Raw genomic sequence first — 27,930 nt, 5'->3', positions numbered from 1 at the left:
GTGAGTTCAGAGAAGGGCAACCAAGCTGGAGGAGGGTCTGGAGAACAAGTCCTATGAGGAGAGGCTGAGAGAATTGGGAATTATTTAGTTTGGAGGACGCTGTGAGGAATTGCTCTCTATCTGAAAATTGTTCTCTACCTGAAAGGAGGCCGTAGGGACATGGGTGGTGGCCTCTTCTCTCAAGTGAATAACAATAGGGATGAAGGAAATGGGCTCAAGTTGCATCAGGGTAAGTTTAGACTGATTTTAGGAATGATTTATTTACTAGGAGAGTAGTCAGGTGCTGGAATGGGCTGCTCAGGGAGGTGGTGGAGTCACCATCTCTGGAGGTATTTATAAAATTTGTAGATGAGATGTAGATCAGGCTTTAGTGGACATGGGGTTTTGTTTTGTTTTATTCTGCTTTTTGAGGAGGAGGGGTTGATGGTTGGATGTGGTGGTGCTTTCCAGGCATGACAATTCTGTGATTCTGTGTTCACCCCACTTTATGTGGAGTCTCATCCACTCTTCTCACCAAGGACATGATAGAAGAGAACAGAGGAGGGATGGATCAATGTTGAGGAAGTGTGGAACAGCGTCAGAATGTCTGGCATGAAAAAGTAAAATTGAATGATTTCATCGTGTTACCCAGAGACTTTGTGTTGTTGCATATGAGCTCATTCAGTCTTGATGGTGTTGCTTGTATTCCTTTCTTGGAGAGGAAAGAGAACTAAGCTTGCACTCACACTTGCAAACACTACTGGTGTCATACAGCTTTTTAAAATTCTCACTTGCTTCACTCAATACACACTGAATAAATAGTAATGATTCCTGGGTCTGCAATAGCAAGAGGTGGTAGATGGTGATTAAAAAAAACCAGTGTGCTCGGTCTATCAGAAGTGAGAGGTGACCTGTGGATGAGAAGCCACATTGATTTGATGTGTCATTCTTAACTGGGAAGTCCCTTGGGCAGCACTTGTTTGTATTTTTTTTTTCTGCTGTTATGAATGGATGTTATTTGCACTGTTATGCCCAAGAGTTGGTTTTACCCACCTTGTGAGGTGGGTCTTTGTTTAGTGAGAAGATAACCTGCCAGCATCCTGTGCCTTTACTCCTGGGGATCCTTCTGCCCACAGGCTGTAATGAACAGGTTTCAGTGATAAAATACATCCCATGGTGCTTCTTTGCAGCCATCAACCTGTTACATTGCTGGTGCTGGGAGAACCAGGCTGAGTTGTTGGTCTCTACATACAGGAATTTCCTTTTTGAAAGGGAGGTGTGTGTGACCATCAAAATCTATCCCTGAATTTACTTTCCCTTTGCATTGAATTTACTTTCCTTTTGTACTGAATTTACTTGCCTTTTGTACTGAATTTACTTTCCTTTTGTCCCTTCCTACTTGAAAAGCATGGCAAGATTTCATAATTGGGGAAGTTGAAGAACATACTTGATGACTTCCATTCCTTCAAGTCTTCCAAGAGCAGAAAGCAAGACCTAAGAGGTCCTGCAGTTTAGTGTCAGTAGAAAGAAAAACCTCGATGGGGATATTCCATGTAAAAATTAATGCTGTTTAAATTATTTTTAATCTCTCATCTGTATCTCAGCCAAGAATGACAGTGATGGCTGCAGTCAGCATTGCTTGTGTTGAAGGCAACAGAGGGAAAACCTCCAGGCAGTTAAATATGGATCAGCCATTGGGGGTTTTGGCTGCAGCAGTACTGCCCTGGAGGTTTGAATGCAATTTGCCTTTGATTAAAGAAAACAGAGTTCTGTGATTAATTTTACAAGAAGAAGTATGTATTTTATTTCCCAAGGGAAACTGAACTCTAGAAGGGAATATTATCCAGAGGAATAATGCTGTATACTCCCATCTTTTGGAAGTAACAACTTGAGTTCTAGCTAAAAAAAAAAATGCACGCAGAATAACTTGAGAATCTTTGGCTGCAAAAGCCCTTTAAAAAGTACCCAGTTTAATGCTCTCCAATAAAAGAGAGCTGTATAATGTATTTTATCTGTCAATCTGTCTGTCTGCTTGCTAGAATGACCTTTGATTCACCCTATTCATTAATGCTGAATGACTATAGCTTGCCTGCCTTTAAACCTTAGTATTATTCTGCTCACATCTCCATTCTCATTATAAACACAGCTATTTTTAGCTAGCACAGATTCAGAATATGCCTTGTAAGCTTAAGGGGGATTTATTGAGCTCCTGTGTGTATGCACTAGATATTCTTTGTTGAAGCTTAGTGATTTTAGGACTGGGGAGGGGGGAAAAATGTAGCATTTAATTCCCGGCATAGGTCGGCAGGAGCTATATTTAGCATCAGCTTCTTGTCATTGCCATTGTGCTATTTTTACAAAGGGATGCAGCAGTTTCAGTGTTCAAGGGCTTAACTAGACGTGAGGGGAGATGGATGAGCTGGATAAACATTGGTGTGCTGCAAAAATTGCTGCTGGAAGTCAGTGTGTATGCAGAAGGTGCACTTGAGTAAAACTGCACTGGAGCGTGAACACAGCAGGCAGCTTGTTCAAGAGGCAGGTTGTGTAAATTCACCTGATTAACACATGTCCTAAAAAATTATGTTTAATTTTGCTTTAGACTGATAAAGTAGCTTAACAGGAATAATAATGTAGACTTTGTTTGTACCTGTGTATAAAAAGGTGTGACTTAGTGCAGTGGCAAAATTTATTTCCTTGCTTTATCGGTTATTAAAAATTTTACCCCAGCTTTTGTAGCTGCCATGTATATCTTTAGTGGAATACAGAGGAGAAAAATTAGTATGGAGGATGCTTGCTGCAGTTTAGTCCTGGAGGATGATTACATATGCACTACAAGATGATTACATATGCATATCCTTTTCATAATACACGTATCAGGACTCTTGCTATCAATTGCTTCAGTATTTGGTGCTCTAAGGAGCAATATCTAGTGGGAATGTCTCCTTTTCCTACATGGGGAAAATGAGGAATTCTACGTGGATTTAGATTTGCTTTATAATTTGCATTCAGAATAATGTGTAGGTACTTTCTCTCCTTTCTTGTCTGTTTACTTTCTCAAAAATACAGAATTTATTTTTTAGCTAAAGAAGATGGTCGTGTCAGAAAACTGAAGTATGTTTTATGTATCAGAAAATCAGGCAGGTTATCTGTAAGGGGAGAGACTAGTATTCTCCATTGAGGAATAGCACTGCACACTCATTCCCTCAATTATTTGCATTTAAAAATTCAATTTATGGTATAATTTATTTTTTAGGGATTTGTGTTTTCTATGGGTATAAAAACTTCATGTATTGCATTATTGTTGTTGCCCTATTGATCTTCAGTCCTTACTGTGTATGTTTCTTGGCAGCCTAAGACTGGTACCAGATACTAAAGGCATGAAGGGGGACTGATTTATTTTCACTTTTGGAATGATACTCAGCTTGAAATAAACCTTGGGAGGTAAAAGCTTGGAGCTCTTCTTACCACAACATATTCTGCTTCTCCCAGATGACCTTTCAATACCAGTACTGGAGTAAAGGAAGGTCTAAGTTTTTGAGGGAATGATGTGAATTCCTGAACAGGAGCAGCTTTGAAAATATCATCCAGATCATTTTGGTCTGAGTTTTGTCAATGATAAGAAGTGTGTGTAGCTCAGAAACCAGAAAGTCTGTCTTGACAGCATTCAGCTTTCAGCCATGCTGTGCTTTGCTTAGCTCTCAGCTAAGGTATAGAAACCTGATGCTACTACACTTAGTTTTTTTGGTTTTTTGGGTTTTTTTGCTATTAGATTGGAGTCAGCAGTTAGTAGCTAGTTAACTAGTAGCTAGTCAGCAATTACTCTGCTTTTCCTACTTATTGGTGTGGGTGTGTGTGTTTTTTTTCTTCTATCCTCCTAGGAACAAGTGGGCAGGAGGATATTTAGCTTGTATACATAGGGGCACATATTAATTCTCCCAACACTGCTTTTAAACCTCATTTTTTAATAAAGGCTTTATCCTTTAAGCCTGATTTTCATACAGATTTTATCCTTTGTCCGATTGCCTTTTGGAATCATAGACTGCAGATTCAGTGGTGGAAAAAGGAGGCAAAAATCAGGAGTATTTGTTTTTCATAGAATGATAAAATGGTTTGAGTTGGAAGGGACCTTAAAGAGCATCCAGTTCCAACTTCCCTGTCATGGGCAGGGACACTTCCCAGTAGGCAGGGTTGCTCCAAGCCCCATCCAACCTGGCCTTGAACATTTCCTGGTATGGAGCATCCACAGCTTCTCTGGGCAACCTGTGCCAGTGTCTCTCCACCCTCATAGTGAATAATTTCTTTCTAGTGTTAAATCTAAATGTCCTAAATGCCATTACCCCTCGTCCTATCATTCTATGTCAAAAGTTCCTCCCCAGCTTTCCATGGCCCCTTCTGGAATGCCACTATATGACCTCCCTAAAGCTTTTTCTTCTCCAGGCTGAACAACCCCAACTCTCTCAGCCTATCTCCATGGCCAGGCTGCTTCTTTCTCGCAGCCCAGGGACTACTGATTTTATTTTGGTAGCCAAATAAGCAGAATTTCTAAATGCTAGGACTGAATGTTTTCATGGGAACAGCTCTAAACATAGGCACAGCCTTTGCATACACAGATTGGGTCCTAGGACTGGAAGCTTGTTGTGCTTGAGTCTCATCTTTGTCTTCAGCTACAAAGGCATCTCTATTTCTCTCACATTCTGGTCTTTCCCTGAAAAAAAGATTCAACTGTGTCCATTGTTCTGCCCATCTGCACGAGCTGTCGTGCTGGAGCAGCATATCCCATGTGCTTGGATTTGAAAGCTTGCAGTCTCCAAGATCAGACCTTTTGGGAGGGTTTTGTTTGGCAGTGCTTAGGCCAGGGAATTTTGACACTAGGGATGGCAAGTTGAGCTATGGACTACATAGGACAAAAAATTTCATGTGACTAGAGCAAAAAAACTCTCCTCCACTCTGTGGTATCTGAGTGCTGTACAGGTGAGAATAAACTACACAGTTTCTCAGGGTGAATGAGAGGGAAGAAAAAGAAGTGGGCTGAGGGAGCAAGGAGCAGAGGAGAGCTTGAGTGCCCTGCTTGTGAAGCTGGTCTGCAGTCTGAAGCATCACAGGGGCCCTGCCAGGACTGGGTGAGGATGAGAGCCCTGGGGAGAGCACGGAGGAAGCTATGGAATGGCAAAGGGCAGGAGATGCCACCAGCTCTGTGTGGCTGTACCCAGGTGTCAGGGTTTAACACTGCCCTGGCAATTAAACCAAATACCAGATGCTCTCTATTAATGCCCCTCCCCTCCCTGATAAAGAAAGGAGAGAGAATAAGGGAGAGAGACTGATGGACTGGAAACTAAACTACACAGCTTTAGTAAAACAGTAATGATAAAAAGGAAAAAATTACTAAATATGTACAAATATACAAATCTACAGGAAAATTGATCCCGTGTTCCTTTTCCCCTTTTCCTCCAATAACTCTCCCATCCCCACCCAGGCTGCAGGGCAGCCCTGGGAAAGTCCAGGCTGGACTCCTGGGGTCAGCAGCAGTGGGGAGCTGGAGGCAGGAACACACAGATTCAGGCTGGCATGGATCAGGAGCACAGGCAGAGGAAGGGATGGAATCCTCCCAGGATGCCCAAGCAAACAGGGAGAGGGGAAGAAGGGGAAGCAGGAAGGGCTTTGACCCTCGTCATCCCTCCAATTTATCCTGAGGATGAGGTGGATGGGATGGAATCCTCTGTTTGGTCAATTCTGGCCATTTCTCTTGTCTGTTCCTCCCCAAAGGAGGGAGGCAGGTGGGACCTCTTGACTCCTTTTCTCCTTGCAGAGGGCCAAATGTTCCTCAGAGCTGAGCAGTGGCCTTGGTTCTGCACCCCATTCTCCAGCTGGAACTCTAAACATCGAGTGGGATCAGTCCCAGCAGCAGACACTGCCTGAGAAACTTGCTGTTCATTTCAGCAAGTGCAGCTCCTTCCAAGAGACTCAGCTGGAAGCAAAAGTCCAAGACAGAAAATCACCTTTATCCTGGCCCAGACCAGGACACCAGGGCTATGAGATGCTGTCTGGGGCAGCAGTGTTGGCACTCAGAGCACAACTTCAGCTGGGCTGCTCCCTGTGCCTGGCGTATTTATTGCCAGAGTTACCTGCTGCTGTTGAACAGAGTGTGGTTAATGTGAGAAACTAATTTTCTCTTTGCTTCTGCCAGATGATTTAATTAGTTACAGTTAGGCAGCTGAAATTCCTGATCCTTGATTATTTGCACAGCCCTCAGAGCTCTGAAAAGGATTTAAGCATGGCACCTAAGAGAAGAAATTGATTTTGTAGAGAGATCTGGTGCCCTTTGTGAGATGGAGCTGGTGGAACGAGTAAATTTTTGTTTCTCTTTAACTGATGAATATCACCTATTGGCCCATTAGAGCTGAATATTGTAGTGGAATGGTCAGAGAGAAGGAGAGAATTTATCAAAATCAGGATTTGTAGTCTGTTTAAGGAAAAGAAAACCAAGCCAACAAACAAGATATCCAATGAGGAAAAGGGCTAAAAGTCAGAAAGAATGGCTCAAGACTCATGAATACACGGAGCATCTCTTGCCAGTGCTCCTTTGCATGAGAAACAAGATCATGATGGGATTAAAAGCACAATGGGAAAAAAATATATTTACAGTTAGGAAGTAATTTTTGTTTGTGTGTTTTTTAAAGAAAGCCTATTTGAAGATTACCTAGGAAAAGTTCTTTTTCAAATTTCAAGTCCTAACCCCATGTGAAATAACACTCAGTTCAGAAACAAAAAAGGAAATATTTATGAATTGATGTATTTTTAGTCTGGTCTGCATGGTAGTTTTGTGTTGTTGTTGTTAACAGGGAGCCTGCAGTGGTACATTCTGGTATTTCTTCATAGATATTCCAAGCAGTGTGCAGAGTCTCAGGAGCAAGGTGCCTGTAGCTAAGTACTGATGTTTCCTCTGGCATTAAATGCTGAGATCTACTTAGTGTCATTTTTCCTGTACTCAGGGAATTTAGAAAAGACCTGAAAATGCAGTGTATGTGAACCTTTGTTAACAAATACATATAGATAGTATGAATTGTTAATTTAATTGTGAAAGATATTAAATATTTCACCAATTAATATTTGAAAAGGATGAAATCTTGCTTTCCTATCTGAAAATACAAAATTCAGTCTGTGTGGGGATGCAGTGCTGTAAGAAGAAATATTATAAACCAGAATTTTCTGGTTCTTCTAGAAGTGCACAAGGGTAAAATCAGAGCCATTGTTAGTAAAATTCTGTAGAAATGAAGGTAATAAAAATCTAGTAGGCAAACTGGACGATGTGAGAATTAGACCTAGAGTCTCCTGACCTGAGCTGTTTCCAACTCTGTGAATTTTACAGAACTGGAAATGTGGATGCATAAAAGTATTTTTCATCAATGAGGAAGGTGCATAAGCCTTTTATTAATTGTTTACTCATTAAAAATAATATCACTTCCTGACTCACCTATGATGTGTATTATTCTCATATTGGTAGTTAATTTGCTGCTTGTATCTAATGTTGTTGTTTAATAATTGCTAGTTAATTTGTTGATTGTATCTAATGTTGTTGTTTAGTAATTCTTCCTACTTTTGTAAAGAAAATGTCTCTTTTAGTTCTTCTCATTATCTTGAGGAGTTTTTCCTAAACCCAGGCTAATTATGAGAGTTGCTAAGGTTAAACTAAGCTGATATTTGTGTTCTTCTATGGAATGTTTATTTTCCTTCCCATACAGCATACAATGATTGCATCCCTTCAGGTGGATTTATGTATCCTTGAGTTATAGCTACCCTCACATCCTCTTGGCATAAATCAATTTTTTAAGCTAAAATAGTGATTATCTGCTACATATACCTTTGAGCACTTTCTCAGGGTAAAGCTTCTTTCTCTCCCTATAGTCAGTGAATCCTTTACATGTGAGCAAGCATTCAGAAAGGATTGAGCACCATACTTAACTTCTCAGCACAAGAAATCCCCTTCATCCCTGATCTCTTCCTCTTCATTTATGTTTTTTGTGTCTTTAGCTGTTTTGGGAAGATCTGTTTTCAGTCACTGGTGTTCTGGCTTCTGTGTAACAGAAATATTCTGTAGTCTTGTAATTTCTCTTTATATTTTACTGTCCACTTTTGGGTTGTCAGTACTATAGTAATAAAGTAGAAAAAATTTACTTGTATTATGGATTATAATTATTTGCATCAGCAGTTAAAATCAGTATATGGAAAGTTGCTGTTCAGAGTCACTGTTGAGGGATATCATGGCCATTTAGTTAGGAAACTTTAATACCCAGTGTTTTGTATTTCATTAGTGCCATAGTAGTATTCACATAGCAGTTCTTCTCTAAATTTTGTGGTTTTATTCCAGTTCATGGATGTGTTGGATTGGGTCCAGAGGAGGGCCAGAAAAATTCTCAAAGGGATGGAGCAGTGGAGCCAGGCTGAGAGAGTTGGGGTTGTTGAGCCTGGAAAAGAGAAGGCTCCAGGGAGACCTAAGAGCATCTTCCAGTGCCTGAGAGAGCCTGAAAGAAAGCTGGGGAGGGTCTGTTTACAAAGATTTGTAGGGATAGATGAGGGGTCATGGTCTTAAACTGGAGCAGGGCAGAATTAGATGAGTTATTTAGATTATATTAGTTCTTTCCTGTGAGGGTGGTGGAGACACTGGCACAGGTTGCCCAGAGAGGAGGCCCCATCCATCCCTTGAGACATTCAAGGTCAGGTTTGATGGGGCTCTGAGCAACCAGATCTATTTCAAGATGTCCCTGGTCACTGCAGGGTGACCTTTAAATGTCCCTTCCAGCCCAACATATTATATGAATGTAATCTGAAAGTGAATATGGGAAGGATTCCATGAATAAACTGGAGAGACTGAATTTCTTTTTCTTTTTAAAATCAAAACCTCATACCTTCTCCATGCAGAAAATATACTTGTGGGCAAAATGCATGAGAGAAACCAAAATGGTAATTTTTGGATTTGTAAAATATTTTTTGTCAGTGTAGTAGGGGGTATTAATAATTGACACTGTTGATTGAGTCTTGTCATCAGACCTGAACACAGAAAGACTTTGGATTCCTTTTCTTTACCAACAGAAGGAAGCACTGATGAAGCAATAAAAATCCAAAGTATCAAGATGAAATCATCATGCAGGTTAAACTGTTCAAACTATTGAGTTTCCAGAATGCAAAAATCAGCAGTCCTCACTCTAGCCCATAGATATTCTGAATTCCAGATATGTTCAGTTAACAACTGGCTTCTTTCCTTGGCTGCCTGCCCTGAGAGTTGGTGTACTCCATCCTTCCTTCCTTCTCTTTTTATGGATCATCCACAGGCAAAATTCCTAATGACACCCTGCTGCTTGACCTTGGTCTGCAGTGATGGAGTTTGGAGAAATCTAATAAATTCTATTGGAATCTGTAAAGATGAGTAAAAAAAAGTTTGTTATCTGTGTAGGTTTGACAAGGCTGCTGGAGTAAGGATACAACATTATTTAAGTTGGGGGCTGTAGGATTTGGATCGTTCTTCTGTACAGGTGCTATGGGAGAGAGTGGTAAATTGTTTTAAATTGGAGTTCATAAATTGTAAGTTCATAAAGTGTGGAATTTCTTTTGGTTTTTTTCCTATCCTAGAGGTAGAAATCAATCTTTCATATTGTATGTGGAGTCCTTTCTAAGGTATATGTGTGTAGAGGGGCTTAAAGGAGATTGAATTTTTTTTTTTTTTTACATTCTGTTCATATTATATGGGTCCTAAGCAATAAAACTTTCTCCTATTACCTGAAAGCTCCTGTAAAAATTACTTCCTTCAGTCATTCTCTCCCTCTACAGATACACCTAAACTCCTGTTGTGAAGTCTGTCTGATGTTTTATCTTTGTACTTGTGTGCACATTTCTGGGAACCCTGCAAATTCTCATGGCCAGAGGAGGTGTTCAGCTTTGGGTGTTTTGAGATACTCAAAATCTCTGGTGTCCTTAATGTTAAATATCCCTAATTAGATCCTACATTTTGGGTGAGATGTCCTACAGGTATCCAGGTTAGTTTAAGGCCACTGTGCTTCCTTTTCCCTGTTCCTTAGGGGGGGGTGTGGGACACACCCAGGTTCATCACTGAGTTTTCTGTGACAAATTCCTTCCTGTAGCAGGGACCATGATTATGGGGATGCCCTAAAACTCTTCTGCTCATTAATGACATTAATTTATTAATGTTCAGTAATTATTCTCTTTCAAGATCACAAAGTCAAGGTCATTACAGGTCTTACCTGTAATTATATGGGACTGGGCTTAATAAAGGGCCTTTTTGCCATGGTCCTGTGTGGAACGAGCCCTGGGTCTGTACCACAGCAGCTTTCCCAAGCAGGATGCTGTCAGCATTGCAGCAATAACACAGGACACACATAATTGGAGTTTTCACAGCTTTCCTAATTGAAATAAAAGTCCATTCTCACATCATGATGGAAGCAGTGCCAGATCCCTCTACTTGTGGGCTCTAGGTCTGATATTTATGGAGTGGTCCAGCTGGTTAATTAGAATGGGTGATGTTTTGAATGGGTTTTTTTTTTCTTTTTTTTTTTAAATTTAATATTGATTAGCAGTCCTGACATGGCATAAACTTGAGTTCATTAATTAAAAATTAGGAATGGGAATAAACAGAGTAGATGGCTTTGTCCAGAGTGCACAGTGAAGGTTTGTATTTGTATTGTGAGGTGACTCATGAATTTTAATGAAACTAAATTAGGATTTGGAGTTAGCCCACTTTGCTTAAAAGCAAGCTGGAAAAAGGCAAAACATTTAAGTATGCACATGCAGGAAAGCATTAAACTCTTGATTTTGGTGTTCTTTAAATCACTGGTTTGTGATTATTTTAAGAGACTGATTGTACCTGTGTTTCTGCTCTTTCAGCCAGACTTAGGAACAGAATGGTATCAAGCACAACTGTTCTTTGTGAGTTTGAAAATCTGTTGATGGTTCCTTAGATCTTATGGAAAAAATAAATAGGTTTCATAAAATGTTAGTAAATCTTCAGCTGAAAGGGAGAGTATTTTTAGCAATCTATGGGTTGATGGCATCTGCTAAATATAATTTGTTTCCTAGATAACTTGTTGAATTGAGGTATGTAGTGTTTTTTGTTTGAATAAAGAAAGAGCTAAAAACTAACCAAACAGGAGATAAGTAGTGTTCCTAAATTTTTTTAAGAAAACACCCTGTCCTTCTAGACTTAGGCTTTGCATAATATGGTAGAATTCATAGAATAGTTTAGGTTGGAAGAGACCTTGAAGATCATCCAGTTCCAACCCCCCTGCATGGGCAGGGACACCTCCCACTAGATCAGGTTGCTCAGTGTCCATGTTAGGGTGGACATCTGCCTGTACCTATTTTTTTAAATTTAATTTTAAAATTTATTTATTTATTTTTATTTTTATTTATTTAATTGTATTTATTTTTATTGCTTGGTAATATCAGCTGCCTGGGGGCCAGAATAAGACCTGTGAAAGAATCCAGTGGTGCTTCCCAAATTCTTACCTTGCTTCCAGCAAATAGTCTCATTTGAGTGAATCAAAGGTTTGTTCTGAGACTGAACACTGTTGGTAACATGGGGACTGGTGTACTGGGTGTACTGGGAAGCTTCCCATGTGCTGGGAGCAAAAAATTTCATCACAGAAGTAAAGGCTTAAGAACATTGAGTGCATCATCCTAATTTTTGGTATTTGGTGACCAGTAATGTTCTGTGAATACCAAAGAAGGAAAAGGTTCCTGCAGTAGATCTAGAGAAATATTTTGATCTGCTAATGGAGATCTGTACCTAACTTCAGACTGACTTGTTCAGATACCAGATGCTTTTAGTTTTGTATGATCTTTATCTGTCTACACACAAGTTTGAGTTTTCCGTTTGATTATGAAGGTGATGAAATGGTGAATATTTTTCTAGAGTGTGGAAGAGTACATCACTTAATAAACCCTAAACTGTTCTGAAGCAAAAATAAGCTCTTTGGTTTTTTTTATATTAAATGTGGTAAATGGAATTCTGTAAAGGGAAGTCCAGCTGACTTTGTTCTGTGCTCCTTAGTTTTCGAAAGGATTAGGAAAAAAAAGCAACTGTTTACCTAAAATGCAGTTATTTGGTTGTTTGCCCCCCCCCCCCTTTTTTTTTTTTTTTGTTTGAAATGGATGGGTTAGGAAGGTAAATTCTTGAGAACATAGAAACTTTGCTGCTAAATCACATCTGTGGTCTAAATGAACTGAATTTGTGAAATCCACAGTAAGGAAACACAGCTAATAATTAATTTACTTTTATTTCTCCAGACGCTGGAAGCCATATTGAATTTTAAGTACTCTGGTGGACCAGGACATGTTGAAGGATATTACAGGAACCTTTCACTAGGTCTTCATGTAGAAGTTGAGCCATCTGTTTTCTTTACACGTGTCAGCACCCTTCCAGCAACAAGGTAAGCCCTGTTTTGACTCTTGTATCTTTGATTCATTGTCTCTCTTATATTGGCTACAACTTAAAGACCATGCTGGAAGCCTTCAGTATCATCCTTAACATGTAGGTAAATAATTATGTTAACAAATCTACAAAATTCCTTATTTTGGATGGAGTTTAGCCTTTGTTAATTGCAGACTATGATGACAGCAATCCATGAGGGTTGGACCATTTCTGACATTTTTCCTGGTGGTTTGCTTTACAAGGGGTGGGGTATCTCATATTTAGTGTAACATGTCATGACTTCTTTCTGTGTCTCTTGGCTGCTCTAGTGTGTTGTGGATTAATTTGTTCTGTGTTTCTCTGACAGAATCTTATCCAAAATACATGTGTAACTGATTGTCTTTTGATGTGAAGAACAAATTGTAATTATTCTCTCTTTTGATGCTTGCTTTCCCTTGTAAGTCACAGAGGAGTTTCACAGATCGTAGTGAGGTTTGTGAATCAAAGCTGCACATGACCATGCAAAAAAGCCATAGTCACAAAAATCTTGATTATCTGAAATTCATCAGCCACTGAGTGTAATAATTTTTAATTTTTTTTTGCTAAAATTGCATTTGCTTGCTGCTACACACAGAGTTGCTATTCATTGTAATTTTATTAATTTTATATCACTCTACCTAATGCTTAAGCAAAAAAGCTTTTGCAAAAATTAATTCTTTAAGGTAATGATATTACAATCCTTAATAAATTTATATTTTTATTTAATGTCAGTTCCCTTATATTTTACAAACATTAATTATTTGGGATTTATTAATACTCTGAAAGTTCAAAGATGCCTTTGAATAGCTTTCATTCAAAAATTGCATAAATGAGCTGGGGCTTCCTAGAGTGAAAGAAGACTGAAAATGGAAAATTTTTTAGCACTTAAGTACTTCTGAGTTACAAATATGAAAGAGGAGGAAATAATCCTTCTAGATGAAATATGCAGATACTGCAAGAAAAAAATGTTAAAAAATTAGACAGGTATATTCTTTTATTAAAAACCCCCTATCAAGCAACAGGACTGTTGAAAAGGAAGCCAGTGGGCATAGCAGGAGTGAGAACTTTACTTGATTTATTTTTGGAAATTCTTTCAGTGCAATTACGTAATAATACTGATAATGATAGTGGAGAGTGAGTCCAGGAGATCCCTACTGGTGTTAGGACCTTTTCCATGACAGACTTCAGAAAAAGCTCCTAAAGACAGTCCAGAAGGGAATATAAATATAGGAGATATTGGGGCCATATTTCATCATCAAAGGAGAGAAATGAGTCACCAGTATCAGACCATTGCAAAAATGTCAAAAGATGGATGGATGCAGCAAAAAACCATGGAGGGTTTCTTTTGTTCCTGGGAACAAAAGAAGTACAGCCTCAAGAAAAGTGACTGTATCTAGTTGAAGGCTTGAAGGTGAACAAAAGTGGACAGCTGGGGAAGGTCTAGAACAAGAAAAGTGATAAAATGTGACATACTAAAGTCTAAGTTATAGTAACTGAAGCCAGAAGGCTGGGAGGGGACTTAAGTTTTAGTTACATGAATGGCACTGCCAAGAGGAGAGGGTTCTGTTTTCACAGCAGGTAACATGATAAGTAATGACTTGCATATAGGAAGGGATTTTTTGGTTAGGAAAAGATAATAAAGCACTGAAATAGTTTTTGGAAAAAATGTTTGAAAATGAGACAGATTTTTTTAATGAGTAGAATGTATCCAGCTCTTATGAAAAAATTTAAACTATGGCTCTAAGGGTTAGCAGCTTTATCAAACATTTTGCTTCTTGAAAGGGTACTATACTAGGCATAATTTTACTCTTTTAGGAACTGCTCTAGTAAAGTAAATCTAATACTACTTGCACAGTCAGAACACAGCATTGAGAACAACTGCAGAATTCCAGGAACCTTTTGAGTTTCATTCCTGCAATGGCACCTTCTGAGGCCTTTGTAGGGTTTTCAAGATTTAGTAAGTGATCTTTATTTATCAACCTGGAATTACCACAGCATCTACTTCAATAGTTTTAAGAAGATTAAATTAAACTCAGTTTGCATTTGTTATTTGCATGCAGAGTTCTCTTTATTCAGTGTCTAAAGTGTCCTTTGTACTCTGCCCATGAATACTTGAAAATGGGTGCCATGACTGCTCTTTGGTTCTCTCCTGTAGTCATAGAGCAGTTTGGGTGTAAAGCTGCAAACCTCCTCTCAGAGCTTCAAATACAAGATGATTCTTTTATTTGAAACTCTTGTTGAGAAGCTGGTGGTTTCTGCCAGGTTTCCCCAGCTGTGTTTTGTGTACAAGGTTATCGTGGCCCTGCCGTGTCAATCTATTTTCAGGAATTTACTGTGTGAGGAAAGTATCACATCCTGAAGCCTTTAAAAATAGTTTGAGGTGCTAATTCCAAGGCAGAGTTTCTGTTTTTCTCAGCTGTGTACAGTTTCAGAAATCTTGCAGCAGCAGGTGCTGTATTTATTTAGTGGCTCCAGTTCAGCCAAGTGCCTCACCTCAGGCTGCATGCACTTGCTCCTCTTTTTCTGTTCATCATCCTGAGCAGCATTTAAGTCAGTGGAAACTTTTTAAAAATGATTTGCTGATTGGAGGTGTAGTTAAAGATGTGACTGCTTTTAATTAGGGTGCCTAAAAGCTTTACTGAGTGGGAGGAAAGCAGTGTAGTGTTTAAATTATTCAAAAGTGTTTTATTGTAAGACCTGTTAAAAGTTTATTTGAATTTTTTTTGTTTTGTTTTTTTCCATTTGGTAAATGTTAGCTACTAAGTCATGAATGCATTTTCTTTATTCCATACTGTTAGCTTCAGTGGTCAGTAACACCATTCCCTTACTTCTGTGCTTCCCTGTGCAGATTCTCCATCAGAAGTTATGTATAATTCAGTATTATGTCTAAGAGTGAAAATTAGCAGAGCTACAGCATCTTCCAGTCTGCTTAGGACAGCTAATTGAACAGTTTGGTTTTGACTGTTGATGATCTCTGCCAATAATTAAGATTCAATGACAGCAAATTATAAGTTAAATTTTGTACTTTTTTGGGGGTATTTGCTGTGTTAAAATCTTGAAGTTGATTTCCTTTTGATTTACAGCTGAGATTTTGTTGCTTAAATTCTACCTGAGGCTCTGAGTTATTTATATTTAGTCATTATGAGGAACTGTGTTTCACAATTTACCTTTTCAGATGTAATTTCAGACTGAAAGTTATAATTGCTTTCATTTTCAGGTTTCATTTTTTTTTTCCTCTTTATGCTTCTTGAAGGTTTTATTTTATGTTTTACCTCATCACAAGTATGAACAATGGCCTGCAACCTGCTGGGCTTAAATAGTCAACACAAAATAAAAAACATCAATTCTTTCTTTAGACCTGTACTGAAAAAAACCCCAGGAAACATTTAAATGAAAGAGATTCTCCTCACCACCCTTTTAATCTTTATCTGGGCTGATCTGTAGAGGCAACTGTTAGCTTGATGTAGCCCTTAATGTAATGTAGGGCCTAATTTGTTGCCTAATTCTGATTCAGATGTCTGCTCCTCCTGTCAGAAGTGATGATGTTCCATTGGTAAACAGCTGTAATTCTCATTCCTTCTTTGTCCCTGGGAATATCAACCTGGGCTCACTCAGCTGACTGCATCTGGGAGGGCAGGCAGAACAAACTGCTAGGAAATTTGTTTGCCTCTATCAAGCTAAACCTGTATTCTGCATGGGTTTGTTTGCAGGAAGATGCATAATCAAGAACATCAGTGTTTGGAGCAGGCCTGAAATAGGGGATAAGAGATAATGAGTTAATGTTGAAAGGTCTCCCAGACTGTCCCACACCTCATTGAAGCCTTAAAGAGCTTGTGTCCAGTTCTGGGCCCCTCAGTTCAAGAAGGACAGGGAAGTGCTTGAAAGAGTCCAGCGCAGAGCTACTGAGATGATTAAGGGAGTGGAACATCTCCCTTATGAGGAAAGGCTGAGGGAGCTGGGTCTCTTTAGTTTGGAGAAAAGGAGACTGAGGGGTGACCTCATCAATGTTTTCAAATATGTAAGGGGTGAGTGTCAGGGAGATGGAGTTAGGCTTTTCTCAGTGGTGACCAGTGACAGGACAAGGGATAATGGGTGTAAATTGGAGCATAGGAGGTTCAAGTTGAATATCAGAAAAATTTTTTTTACTGTAAGGGTGACAGGGCCCTGGAACAGGCTGCCCAGGGGGGTTGTGGAGTCTCCTTCACTGGAGACATTCAAAACCCACCTGGACACGTTCCTAGGCGATGTACTCTAGGGGGCCCTGCTCTGGCAGGGGGGGTTGGACTAGATGATCTTTCGAGGTCCCTTCCAACCCCTAGGATTCTATGATTCTATGATTCTATGATTCTATATCTGGTGCCAGCAGTGCAGTGGCAGAGTTCTGCTGATGGTTTATGTGATTCACCCCTTTATTTTCACGTGCTATTAGTTTCCAGAAAGTGCCATTGAAGCTTGTGGTGCCTAGGTTGTCTTCAACTATGTCCTCTATACATGTGGGTTTCTCAAAGGCATTATCTGCCAATGCTGGGAGGTGCTGAATGTCTTTATTGCCTCTATCAAAGAGCAGAGAGCATGAAACACTGGCAGGAAAATCCAGCTTCACTCTGCAGGTTTGGTAAGGATTCAAGTAAAGCAAGCTCTGCATGCTGTGAGGTGCCTGCTGGTCTCCTCGTGTCCTTTGCTGTTGATCCATCAGTACAAAAGTGTCTCAATTAAAAGCCATCTACAATGGCTGGAAAATCTTGGTCTTGCTTATTACAAAAGTGGTGAAATGCTCTGAATTTGTAGACAAAGTCAATCCACAGTGACAGAGATGCTGCCTCCAAGTTTGGGCAGACAAGTCAGATAATACAAGAATATTCTTACAAGAATGCTACAAATTCAAAATGATGAGCAAGGTAAATCTTTTAATTTTTTTTTTGAGGCAATGAACTTTTTTTCCTATTTTAAAACCACTGTACAGCTGATGAAACATCAGCTGCAGCTCTCTTTGGGCAAGTGCAGAGGCATCAACTCTGTTCTTGTAACTGAGTCAGAGAAAAGAGGAACTGCAGCAGGTCTGACACTGTTAAACTCAGTGTCAGTTCCCCTAACTGTAGGTTTGAGTTAATTTTCCACTGTACCATTTATGTGTATCTTTTAATGAAATGTTTTGGTTTTCTGAAGAACAGTTCATAAAAAACCTGCAGCGTGTTCCCCAGTCTAAGACCTTTCATTATTTTGTATTCAAGGTTAGGATTCAGTTTTTCCAACTTGGTTTCACCAAAGTGCTTGCAGACTGAAAAAGAATTATCTTGTCTACATTGACATCCTCAGTGTGTTGGATAGGAACTTTTGGTCTTAACAAAATCAGACTTAGTTTTCAGAATTTCCATTCCTGTTTCCAGTGCTGCCTGCATTTTCATTACAATAAATTGCAGCAAAACCTCTTCAGCAGTCAGGTTTCAGTTACAAATCCTGATCTTTAAATATTTACAACTCACACAAAAGAAGGAGTAAGCAGCATGTTACTTTGGCCATACTTTAAAGGACATTTTTTTTTTAGGCAATAAACAAGTTCCATAGAGTTTTCTGAATCAACTTTTTGGCTTTATATAGCTGAATTTTTAAATTAAATATTCATATTGGCTATATTCAGCATGCAAATCACCAGGCAGCTATTTCTAGTCATGTCTTTCTCAATATTTCAGTGTTCAAATGTCACAAAGATCTGAAGTCTTGAGAAAAGATCTTTTAGTTGGGTGCTAGAAGACCAATCTGTTGAGTTTAGAGGGTGGCTAAGATGTGACCTGTTTAAAATAACAGATGTTTCTACATGGAAAAAATAATTAGTATCAAATTCACTTTTTTATTAATGGAAAATAGAAATAACAAAAGCCAGTCAAAATGGAAACCAGGCAACTTCATCTACAAATAAAGCTCTGATATTGATCAATTAGACTGATTAACTGGTAGAAAAATCTGCCAAGGAATGGATTTAATAACCATTTATTTATGTTCTCAAGACTGGATGTCTTTCTAGAATTTATCCTTTATTTATACACACCCCACTCAGCTCAACATTGATTCTAACTGAGTGGGAACCTTTGACACACAGGAAGTTTTATTCCATAGTTAAATCATCTTGCTAACCTTAAAGTCTGCTGCTGGTAAGATGTGGCAGTGGGTTCAGGGAAGAGCAGCAAAAAGTAGCTTGCAGATTGAGAGCATTGATTTTTGAGATCAAAATGTTAAATAAGTAGAGTTTGGCACATGAAGACGTGAGAACATAAATCTGCAAATATTTATAGATGTGCTGGGAATATTTAACATAATTGAAGAGGTTTAAAACTAGGAGAAGTCAGATGAGGATAGTTCTTGGAATATGCAAAAGGATCATTTAGCAGTAGGATGGCTCAGCTGACTTCATCGTTTAATGTTAGTCTCAAAAACTTCATTTTTAGAGAATTTAATAAAAACTATTGCATTAAAGAAAGCATATTGAAAACACAACAGCACCCATACAAATGCTCTGGTTTGTTGTTTTGCTGTGCTGCTCTTTGTGTTTTTGGAGAACAGGGCTGGAGAACAGGGTTGTCAATTGACACATCATTGCCTGTTGTCACAGCCAGTGCTTCTCTTCACTTTCTGATGTCTGGTTTTCAGTGGGGATGCTGTCTATGCCTGCTGAAAAAGAACAGAAAAGAGGCAAACAAACGTGTGGATGTGCAAACACTCCATGATTTCAGTTGGTGGGGAGGCTGAGCTGAGTCAGGATGGAGATCACTTGCCAAATCCCTCTGATGTTGCTTGTTTAAATTGGCTTTAAAACTGAGCTAGGAGCAGGACTGCAATAAGATTACTCACTGAAGTGAGCTGTCATTCCAGCATGGCAGCTGGGTCTGGTTTTTAATACTCTGCTGAATGTTCCTGAAGGATGTCCTCTGCTGTAATTCCAGAGAGGGTTGGGATACTAATTGCAATACCCCTGAAAGAAATTTGTAGATTATAGTGTCATTATCTCTTGCCTTACGTTCCTGTGGCCCCGGTTTTGTGACTGTTTTTGGGATCAGAACTGTCATGGTAAGATTTTTAAAATCATTCATGATTCATCATGTCACAAGCTTCTGTTATTTTATATCCTCAATTCTGCAACAGGGGATAACAGAAATTAATTTATGCAACAGATCTTCAAAATTCTGTTTAATAAACTCAGTTTTCAAGGAAAGACTAAGAATTCTTTTTTTTGTGTGTTCCAAGTGAGTATTGACTTAGTTTTCCTTGTTATTCTGAGACCTTCAGATTATAAATCACCCAACTGAAAATAATGTTCTTTTTAATTCTAGTTTGTGCATGTACAACCTTCTCATATACAGATTTTTATGTTACTTGTGGAAGAAAACCTTGTACTTGAAATTTATGGTCGATTGTTGCAAGAGGAACACCACAGACAAATAAGGAAGAGAAATAAAATGGAAAATTTTTCCATGTTGTGATTTTTACTGTTCTTCCACTTAGACTCCGAAACTGTTTGACCCAGGCTTATTTCTTTTCCATTAACAATTGAAATGACTGATGAAAAAAACGTTCTTTATCCTAACATCTACTTACAGTCCAGTCCAGCTTTAATTCCTCTTCATTTGAGTTGGACTTTTAGCTTAATGCAATAGTTTGTGTATCATTACATTTAGAAAAGACAGCTGTAGTGTTTGTGGTGTCTGCTGCTTGTTTGGGTTTTTTTTTTTTAGAATTTTTTCTTTTGTTTCATAGGAGGATGAAATTTATATCACTTTAGATCATTTCCCCTGCTTCCCTAGGTAAACTATGGCTAATGTCAGCCAGCTGTATAGGGGAAAATTAAATATATTCCTGCAAATTGCTAACTGGACAGAGAAGAGATACCCTAATTTATGTCCCAGTGAGGAAAGGCAGAAGCATGAGGAGTTACCTGCTCCAATCCCTGTGACATGGATGAGCTCAGGGCCAGCTGAAAATACTGCACTGCCCATGGTGGTTGAGGGATGAGGGAAGAAGCTGTGGGAGGAGCAGGGGGGAGATCAATGTTGAGAGATGTGATAGGAGTATGATGGGGGGGACCAGAATGTGAACTGATCTACTTGAAGGTGCTGGATCAGATGGTCTGTGAAGTTCCCTTCCAACTCAAACTATTCTATGATTCTGTTATACACGGGAGTTGGGATTTTTCAGGAGCAGTAGGGTTTCTGTCCTGTGCCTTCTAGAAGAATGCAGGAACAGTTGGTAATCTGGGTTTTGCAGAAATTACAAGTTCTGTACTAAATAATGTGGCTTTCCTGAATTCCTATATATTGTGTGTCCATGTCCATATGGTGTAAAACAAGATGACAGTTTATATTTTCTGTGTGCTGATCTGTGATGATACCCTGCTTCCTCTGTAGATGTTCTGGAGCAGAAAAACAAACCCCCAAACCAAAACCCCCAAATACAAACGGACTGACTTTAAGTGTGTTTGACCCAAAATTTAAAAAGGAGGTAGTGATAAAAAATGACCCCAAATCTCTAAGAAGGGGAGTGTTAGGCCACTGATGAACCTGCATGTTTTGTTGAAGATGGAGTTCTGTGTGTTCTCTGGGATGGGTGTCACTCAGAATCCACTCAAAGTGGAGTAGTTCCCCAGTGACTCCACCTGTATCTCCCTCCCAGATTCACTGAACATTCGGGTTACACTATTTTATTGTGGAAGATAGTTTGGAAAAATAAGAAGAAATTGGGTAAATGTGGGATAATCTTTCCCTGTTTAGGAATCAGTGGCTTATGACTGGTATTTTTCAGCCAAAAATTTTAGTAGGCCATTGTGGTTTAATCATCTTTAGATCCATTCATTATTTTGAGTGTTTTAAATTTTTAAAAGCTTACGTGCTTTAAAAAAAAATAGTAATTTATCTTGTATGGAGGCCAGGGTTAAAGGTCTAAGATTTGCTGTGCTATCTTAAAATCCTTAGAACAATATGATGTGAGATATTTCTCTGATCCAGAGGTTGGTTTAAGCAACAGATTGCTGACTGGATTTACATGTTCAGCAAAGTCATATTTGATCAAGGTCCTTTGTCACACTTGCATGATTATGATTTGCCTCTCAAATGTCATTTCCTGACACTCTGAGATAGCTTCTTTAATTTGTTTTTTGCAAATGATGGGCTACTGTACATCCACCTGTAGTGAAAATGGATAGAAATTGTTCATTTTGCTTTCTTGTTAATTCTTTGTTTTCCTGGAACTCACACTTTCCTCCAGATAATAATTTCCTTACTTGGATGGAGCTTTCAGAATTTGAAGCTTGCTGTTTTAATTAAAATATTTTTGTAAACTAGTTGGTTTTGGTTTTCATTGCTGTAGTAGTCTCTTTGTCCTGTATTTACTTCACACACCTAATGCTGTCTTTTTCTGCAGTCTAAGTGTTACCATTAATCTTTTTATACCTATATCTTATTCTTCTATATTTGCAAAGTACTGTAATAATTCTGTAACTTCGATTTTTATTAATTAAAAATTTCCCTGGAGAATTAACTTGAAAATTGAAAAGGAAATGATTCTTTCCCCTACAATGTGTACTGGATGAAGAGGACAAAATAAATGTCATTATGATGAATAATTGTCACTGCATAGACTGAGAGTTTATGTTTGGGTTCTTTTTGTATTAGTGATGGTGTTTAGTCCTTTTGCTTGCATAGGTCCTTTATATTTACATCATGAATTGTGTTATTTACAGAACTTCAGTTCTGCTGCCAAAAGATATTGCAGAAGGCTTGAGTGTTCTTTCAGGCAATTGTTTGGTTTTTCTGGGGGATAAATAAAAAATTCCTTCCATGGTGAATTTTGTAAACATTGTCTACACTAGAAGGCTCTCTTGCAGACCTCTTGCTGGAGAGGCTCCCAAGAGTGAGATGGAAGCCAGGATCTTTTTTTATATTCTCTCTTTTAGATTCCTTACAGGTAACAGAACACTGACTGACTCAAACACTGCCCTTCCAGTTCTTTCTTGTGAGCTCATAAGGAAGTGTGTTGCTGATAAGAGTTATGATTCCATATTTCTTCTAAATTCTTGAGTTTTGATGTGGAAGCTTCAGGCACTCAGCTACCTCCATGCATTTTTCTCTATATTGAGAATTTGTTAAGATTTTACCCAAGGAGAGTGAAATCCCTTAAAACAAACAAATAAATAAACAAACCCATCCAGGTTGTACGGGTCTTGGAGCAACCTGGTCTAGTGGGAGGTGTTTCTGCCCATGCAGGGGGGGGTTGGAACTGGATCTTGAAGGTCTTTTCCAAATCAAAGCATTCTATGATTATATATAAAGCCTCTATCCCCCCTTTTGCTTTCACTTTTGCTAAGAGACACACTGTCCCCAAGCAGTGCTGACTGCACGTGACATTGCTGTCAGTTTTGTGACCAGAACCTTAACCTTCTGGGCCTGTCCTAGGAGTGTAACCATCTCAAGGCTTTGCCAAAGTAGCAATGCAGTTCCTCCTGTATATGCTCTGCAAAAGTTCTCTCTTGATTTTGAGAAGAGAGTTGTATTACAAACCAGAGAACCCGTTTGTTTCCGAAGTAGAAGAGGAGTTGTTAAATTTTTGCACCTCAAGTGTAGTTGCCTTTGAAATGGCTGGCGTTTCAATTTAGTTGCAAATTATTATGCCATAGGAGAAAAAAATCCTGGCTGCATGATCCACAACTGCATCTTAGTTTGAATATGCATTTTGTTCTCTGATGGCTCTTACCAGCGTGTGCCTCTCTCTTCCTTTTTGGGGAATGTGATTGCATTTGAGTGCTCTAATGAATGCTGTGATCTACTTCTTACATTGAATATAGGTTTCCTTTCCCTTTTCACTGTGTCTGATGGCAATTATATGGAATAGGATGATCCATAATCTCTGTGTGATGGATGTGCTACTTTATACTGTCATTCACAATGACAAGTCACCTAAATTTATTTTATGTGCATTTAAATTTCAAAGTCATTAACAGCTAAAGCTAAACTGTAGCCTGAGACTTAAGACTAGGATATTTCTCTGTTGTTAAGTGGCTTCTTAGGAAGGTTTGAATTTCAGAGTAGGCTGAGGAATTATTGCAGCTGTCTGTCTGTATTTGGCAGTTTGGTAGCTGATTCTGACATTTTTCCATTTGTACTATATTAAAACCTTTCCTCAACACCACTATTTATGCTTAGTTTCACAAGGAAAAAGTTTATAAATATGAATAAAAATGTTCAAGAAAGTTTGTGTCTTTGTCAGTATTATTTCCTAAGGTTACAGGAAACGTGGTGGGTATATTTATACTAAGTGCTTCTGGGGACATTTGGATTTGAAAGACAGTAGCTGAAAAATACAGTTTTCTGCCTATATCTCCCTTTCTTACAGAAGGGAGAGAGTTTTATCTCTCTCAGAGTAGCTGATACAATGGAGAAGTACTCTTGTTGTACTTGGAACCACCTTGCTTTGGTCTGGAGACAAACCAGATGTTTGCAAGTTGAGTTGCTCCCTAACACTAGGCAGGGATTTAAATTTTTGCTCATAAGTTTGTTTCTTAAAAAGATAATGCCAAGGTAATTTGAAATAATAAAACTGTTTCATGTGAATGCTCAAAGATCTGGAAAAAAAGTCTATGGCTTTTCCCATAGAAGTGGATCTGAAAGCTGCAGGGTAAGAATTTGTACAGGTAAACAAATGCTATGGGGCTAAATATTGTGCAAGTTTGTAATTGTCATGGAACTTCTTCTCTTTCTGTGCTGCTTTAGTGAAAAAAAAAATTCCAGTTATTAAGAAAAGTTATTTCTAGTAAAAGAGTAAATATCTTTGTAAATGGAGCTGTGTATAAAACATATGCATATGAATGTATTTTTATACTTATGCATAGATGTATTTATATATAAATATAAATTCTAATATATGTCTAATGGTTCTGTCATGTGTTACTGAACTTGTGCTATTCTTTTTTCTCCCCCATCTGAACAGCACCCGGCAGTGCCACCTACTTCTAGATGTCTTCAATTCTACAGAACATGAGTTGACCATCAGTGCTAGGAACAATGAAGATTTAATTCTGCATGCTGGGGAATGTCAACGGTAAGTGATTCCAGTGGGAAAAGGGCCCTGGTTTTAACCTTAGTATTTATTTGTACACAGTTGATGATATTTGAGGCCTAATTTTCTTTCTAAACATTCTGCTCATGTCAAAAATATAAAAAATTAACTTTCTTAAACTTTCTTTTGAGTATCTCAAGTGAATCTATTTTGTCTATGAATTCAGTAGTATGCAAAGAAGAAGATACATATAGTGGGTTCTGAGGTGTGCAGATTGATAGAGTATTGACCCAGCTCATTTAACTCATTTTTGTAGAATGTTTCAATATAATTTTCATGCATTCTGAATCTAGTTGTGATACCAAAGTCTGATCTGGGTAGTTTGTGATCCTCTCACAGTTCTAACCAGCCTTTTCTTTATGTAGTTCCCCAGACATTTTGTCAGTTTTCCTAGAAAGAAAACCGTGGGAAAGAAAAGTAGAATTGAATAAAAAATAAATCACAATGAATTGAATCTGTGCAAAACTATTCTGGATTAAGTGGGCTCATGTATATTGGTTCTAACAACCTCATTGTGGTGATGTCAAAGTCATTTTGTAGCTAACTGTGTAACCATCATTTGCCCCAGTACACCTACCTAGAATTCCTACTGCTGGCTCTACTCTGGGTTGTTTAGTTTATCTCCTTTAGATCATCATATCAAGATGACAGCATTTGCAGCTTAAAAAGATGAAACTTTGAAAAAGGTTCTGTTTCTGCTTGGTCATGGGCTGTCTACACAGTTCTGTTCTTTGGGAGAGCTGTGCTGCAGTCTTAAATCGTGCAATTGATAAACTTAGTCATGGAGATACACTTCTTGTCTTCAAATATGTCTGAATATTAAGTTCAATGTAAAACCACATCAACTGCAAGGTATGGAGTTGTCAGAAGAAGTACAGAGTGTGTAACAACAGCAGTAAATGTAGAATGCTTTTTGCCTTAGTGACTTAGAGCCCAGTCCTGTTCACTATGTTCATCAATGACCTGGATGAAAATATGGAGTTTACTCTCAGCCAGTTTGCTGATGATACAAAAATTAAGGGCGGCTGACACACCAGAGGGTTGTGCTGCTACCCAGGATGGCCTGGAGAGGCTGGAGAATTGGGCAAAGAGGAACCACGTTAGGTTCAACAAGGGCAAGTGTAGGGTACTCCACCTGGACTTCAGCAAGGCCTTTGACACCGTCTCCCACAGCATTCTCCTGGAAAAGCTGTCAGCCCACAGCTTGGACAGGGGCATCTGTGCTGGGTTAGGAACTGGCTGGAGGGCCGGGCCCAGAGAGTGGTGCTGAACGGTGCTGATCCAGTTGGCGGCCGCTCACTAGTGGTGTCCCCCAGGGATCAGTGTTGGGCCCAGTTCTGTTTAATATCTTTATTGATGATTTAGATGAAGGGATTGAGTCCATCATCAGCAAATATGCAGATGACACTAAACTGGGGGAAGTGTGGATGAGCTGGAAGGCAGGAGGGCTCTGCAGAGGGACCTGGACAGACTGGAGAGTTGGGCTGATTCCAACGGGATGAGGCTCAACAAGGCCAAGTGCCGGGTCCTGCACTTTGGCCACAACAACCCCATGGGGAGCTCCAGGCTGGGCACAGAGTGGCTGAGAGCAGCCAGGCAGAAAGGGACCTGGGAGTCTGGATTGCCAGGAAGCTGAACATGAGCCAGCAGTGTGCCCAGGTGGCCAAGAAGGCCAATGGCATCCTGGCCTGGATCAGGAACAGCGTGGCCAGCAGGTCCAGGGAAGGGATTCTGCCCCTGTGCTCAGCCCTGGGGAGGCCACAGCTTGAGTCCTGTGTCCAGTTCTGGGCCCCTCAGCTCAGGAAGGAGATTGAGGTGCTGGAGCAGGTCCAGAGAAGAGCAAGGAGGCTGTGAAGGGATCCAGCACAAGTCCTGTGAGGAAGGGCTGAGGGAGCTGGGGGTGTTGAGGCTGGAGAAGAGGAGGCTCAGGGGAGACCTCATCACTCTCTACAACTCCCTGAAAGGGAGGTTGGAGCCAGGGGGGGGTTGGGCTCTTTTCCCAGGCAACTCTCAGCAAGACAAGAGGGCACAAGAGGTCTCAAGTTGTGCCAGGGGAGGTTTAGGTTGGACATTAGAAAGAATTTCTTTCTGGAGAGGGTGATCAGACATTGGAATGGGCTGCCCAGGGAAGGGGTGGATTCTCCATCCCTGGAGATATTTCAAAAGAGCCTGGATGTGGCACTCAGTGCCATGGGCTGGGAACTGCAGCGGGAGTGGATCAAGGGTTGGACTTGATGATCTCTGAGGTCCCTTCCAACCCAGCCAATTCTATGATTCTATGAATAACCCCATGCACCTCTGGGCACCAGAAACTGTCGGAAAAGGCCTTGGCTGCCATGCAGTGATGTGCCCTTGTGGCCATGAAAGCATCTTCTGGGCTGCATCCAGAAGACTGTGGAAAGCAGGTGGAGAGGGGTTTATCCTCCCCCTCTGCTCTGCCTTGGTGAAGCCCCAGTGGAATACTGTGTCCAGTTCTGAGCTTCCCAGTTCATGAAGGACAAGAAAATACTGGAGGGAGTCCACACAGAGCCTCTAAGATAAATCAGGGACTGGAGCATCTACCATAATGCTGAGAGAGGTGAGTCTGTTCAGCCTGACACCTTTTTTTAGATAAAAATCTAAAGGGCAGGTGTCAGGAAAATGGGACCTGACTCTTTTCAGTCGTGTCCAGTGACAGAGGAAGGGGCAGTGGTGACAAACAGGAACACAGGAGGTTCAAATGAAACATAAGAAAAAACATCTTTACTGTAAGAGTAACAGCACTGGAGCAAGGGTGCCCAGGGAGTTGGTGGATTCTTTGTCTTTGGAGAGATTCAGAACCTGCCTGGATACCACTGTGAACCTGTTCTGGCAGGGGGCTGCAGTAGGTAATCTCCAGACAACCCTTCCAATGCCTGACAGTCTGATCCTGTGGTTCTGTGGCTGAGAACACACCCATGAGAAGATGCATTGACTCAAACCAAGGCTGAAGTTTCTTAATTTTACTTTATCAAGGAATGGACAAAATTTTAAGTAACATACAGTGCTTCTTTCATTTATTTAGAAAGGCTCAGATTATTATTTTTTTAAAGCACTGTAAATACTCACCAAAATGTTCATGTTTTTAATGTTTTTATTGGTATTGTTTTGTAATTTTCTTTTTATGCTCCTTGCTATTTCCCAGTAGTTGGTAATCTCCTTGAAATTATTCACTTCCAATTTTTTTTTGGACGATAAGTAACAAATTGAAAGTATGCTACAAATAAGGTTCTAAAATTATTTTTTCCTCCTCTTGATGGAATTACTTTTATTTTTCACTGGATTTAGTAATTTAAGTTTAAGTATCCTTAAATCATTATATTGTTGTGAATATAAAGCCTTTCAATTAGTTTTTTTAAATACTAATTTATCAAGGT

General features: G+C 39.4%; 1 protein-coding gene across 4 annotated transcripts in view; it reads left to right on the top strand.

Moving 5' to 3' along the window:
- TRAPPC9 (trafficking protein particle complex subunit 9) overlaps positions 1–27,930 on the top strand; it is a 489,549-nt gene that overhangs the window by 148,551 nt on the left and 313,068 nt on the right. For all 4 annotated transcript variants that reach the window (XM_071738447.1, XM_071738446.1, XM_071738448.1 and 1 more), the window contains 2 exons: positions 12,274–12,416; positions 24,407–24,517. In XM_071738447.1, coding sequence (XP_071594548.1) covers positions 12,274–12,416; positions 24,407–24,517 — 254 coding nt within the window. The remainder of the gene's footprint in view (positions 1–12,273; positions 12,417–24,406; positions 24,518–27,930) is intronic.

The sequence above is a fragment of the Heliangelus exortis genome, chromosome 2, assembly GCF_036169615.1.
Source record: "Heliangelus exortis chromosome 2, bHelExo1.hap1, whole genome shotgun sequence".
Classification (NCBI taxonomy): Eukaryota; Metazoa; Chordata; class Aves; order Apodiformes; family Trochilidae; genus Heliangelus; species Heliangelus exortis.
The sequence above is the reverse complement of the archived record's forward strand: the minus strand, read 5'-3'. Positions and strand labels throughout refer to the sequence as shown.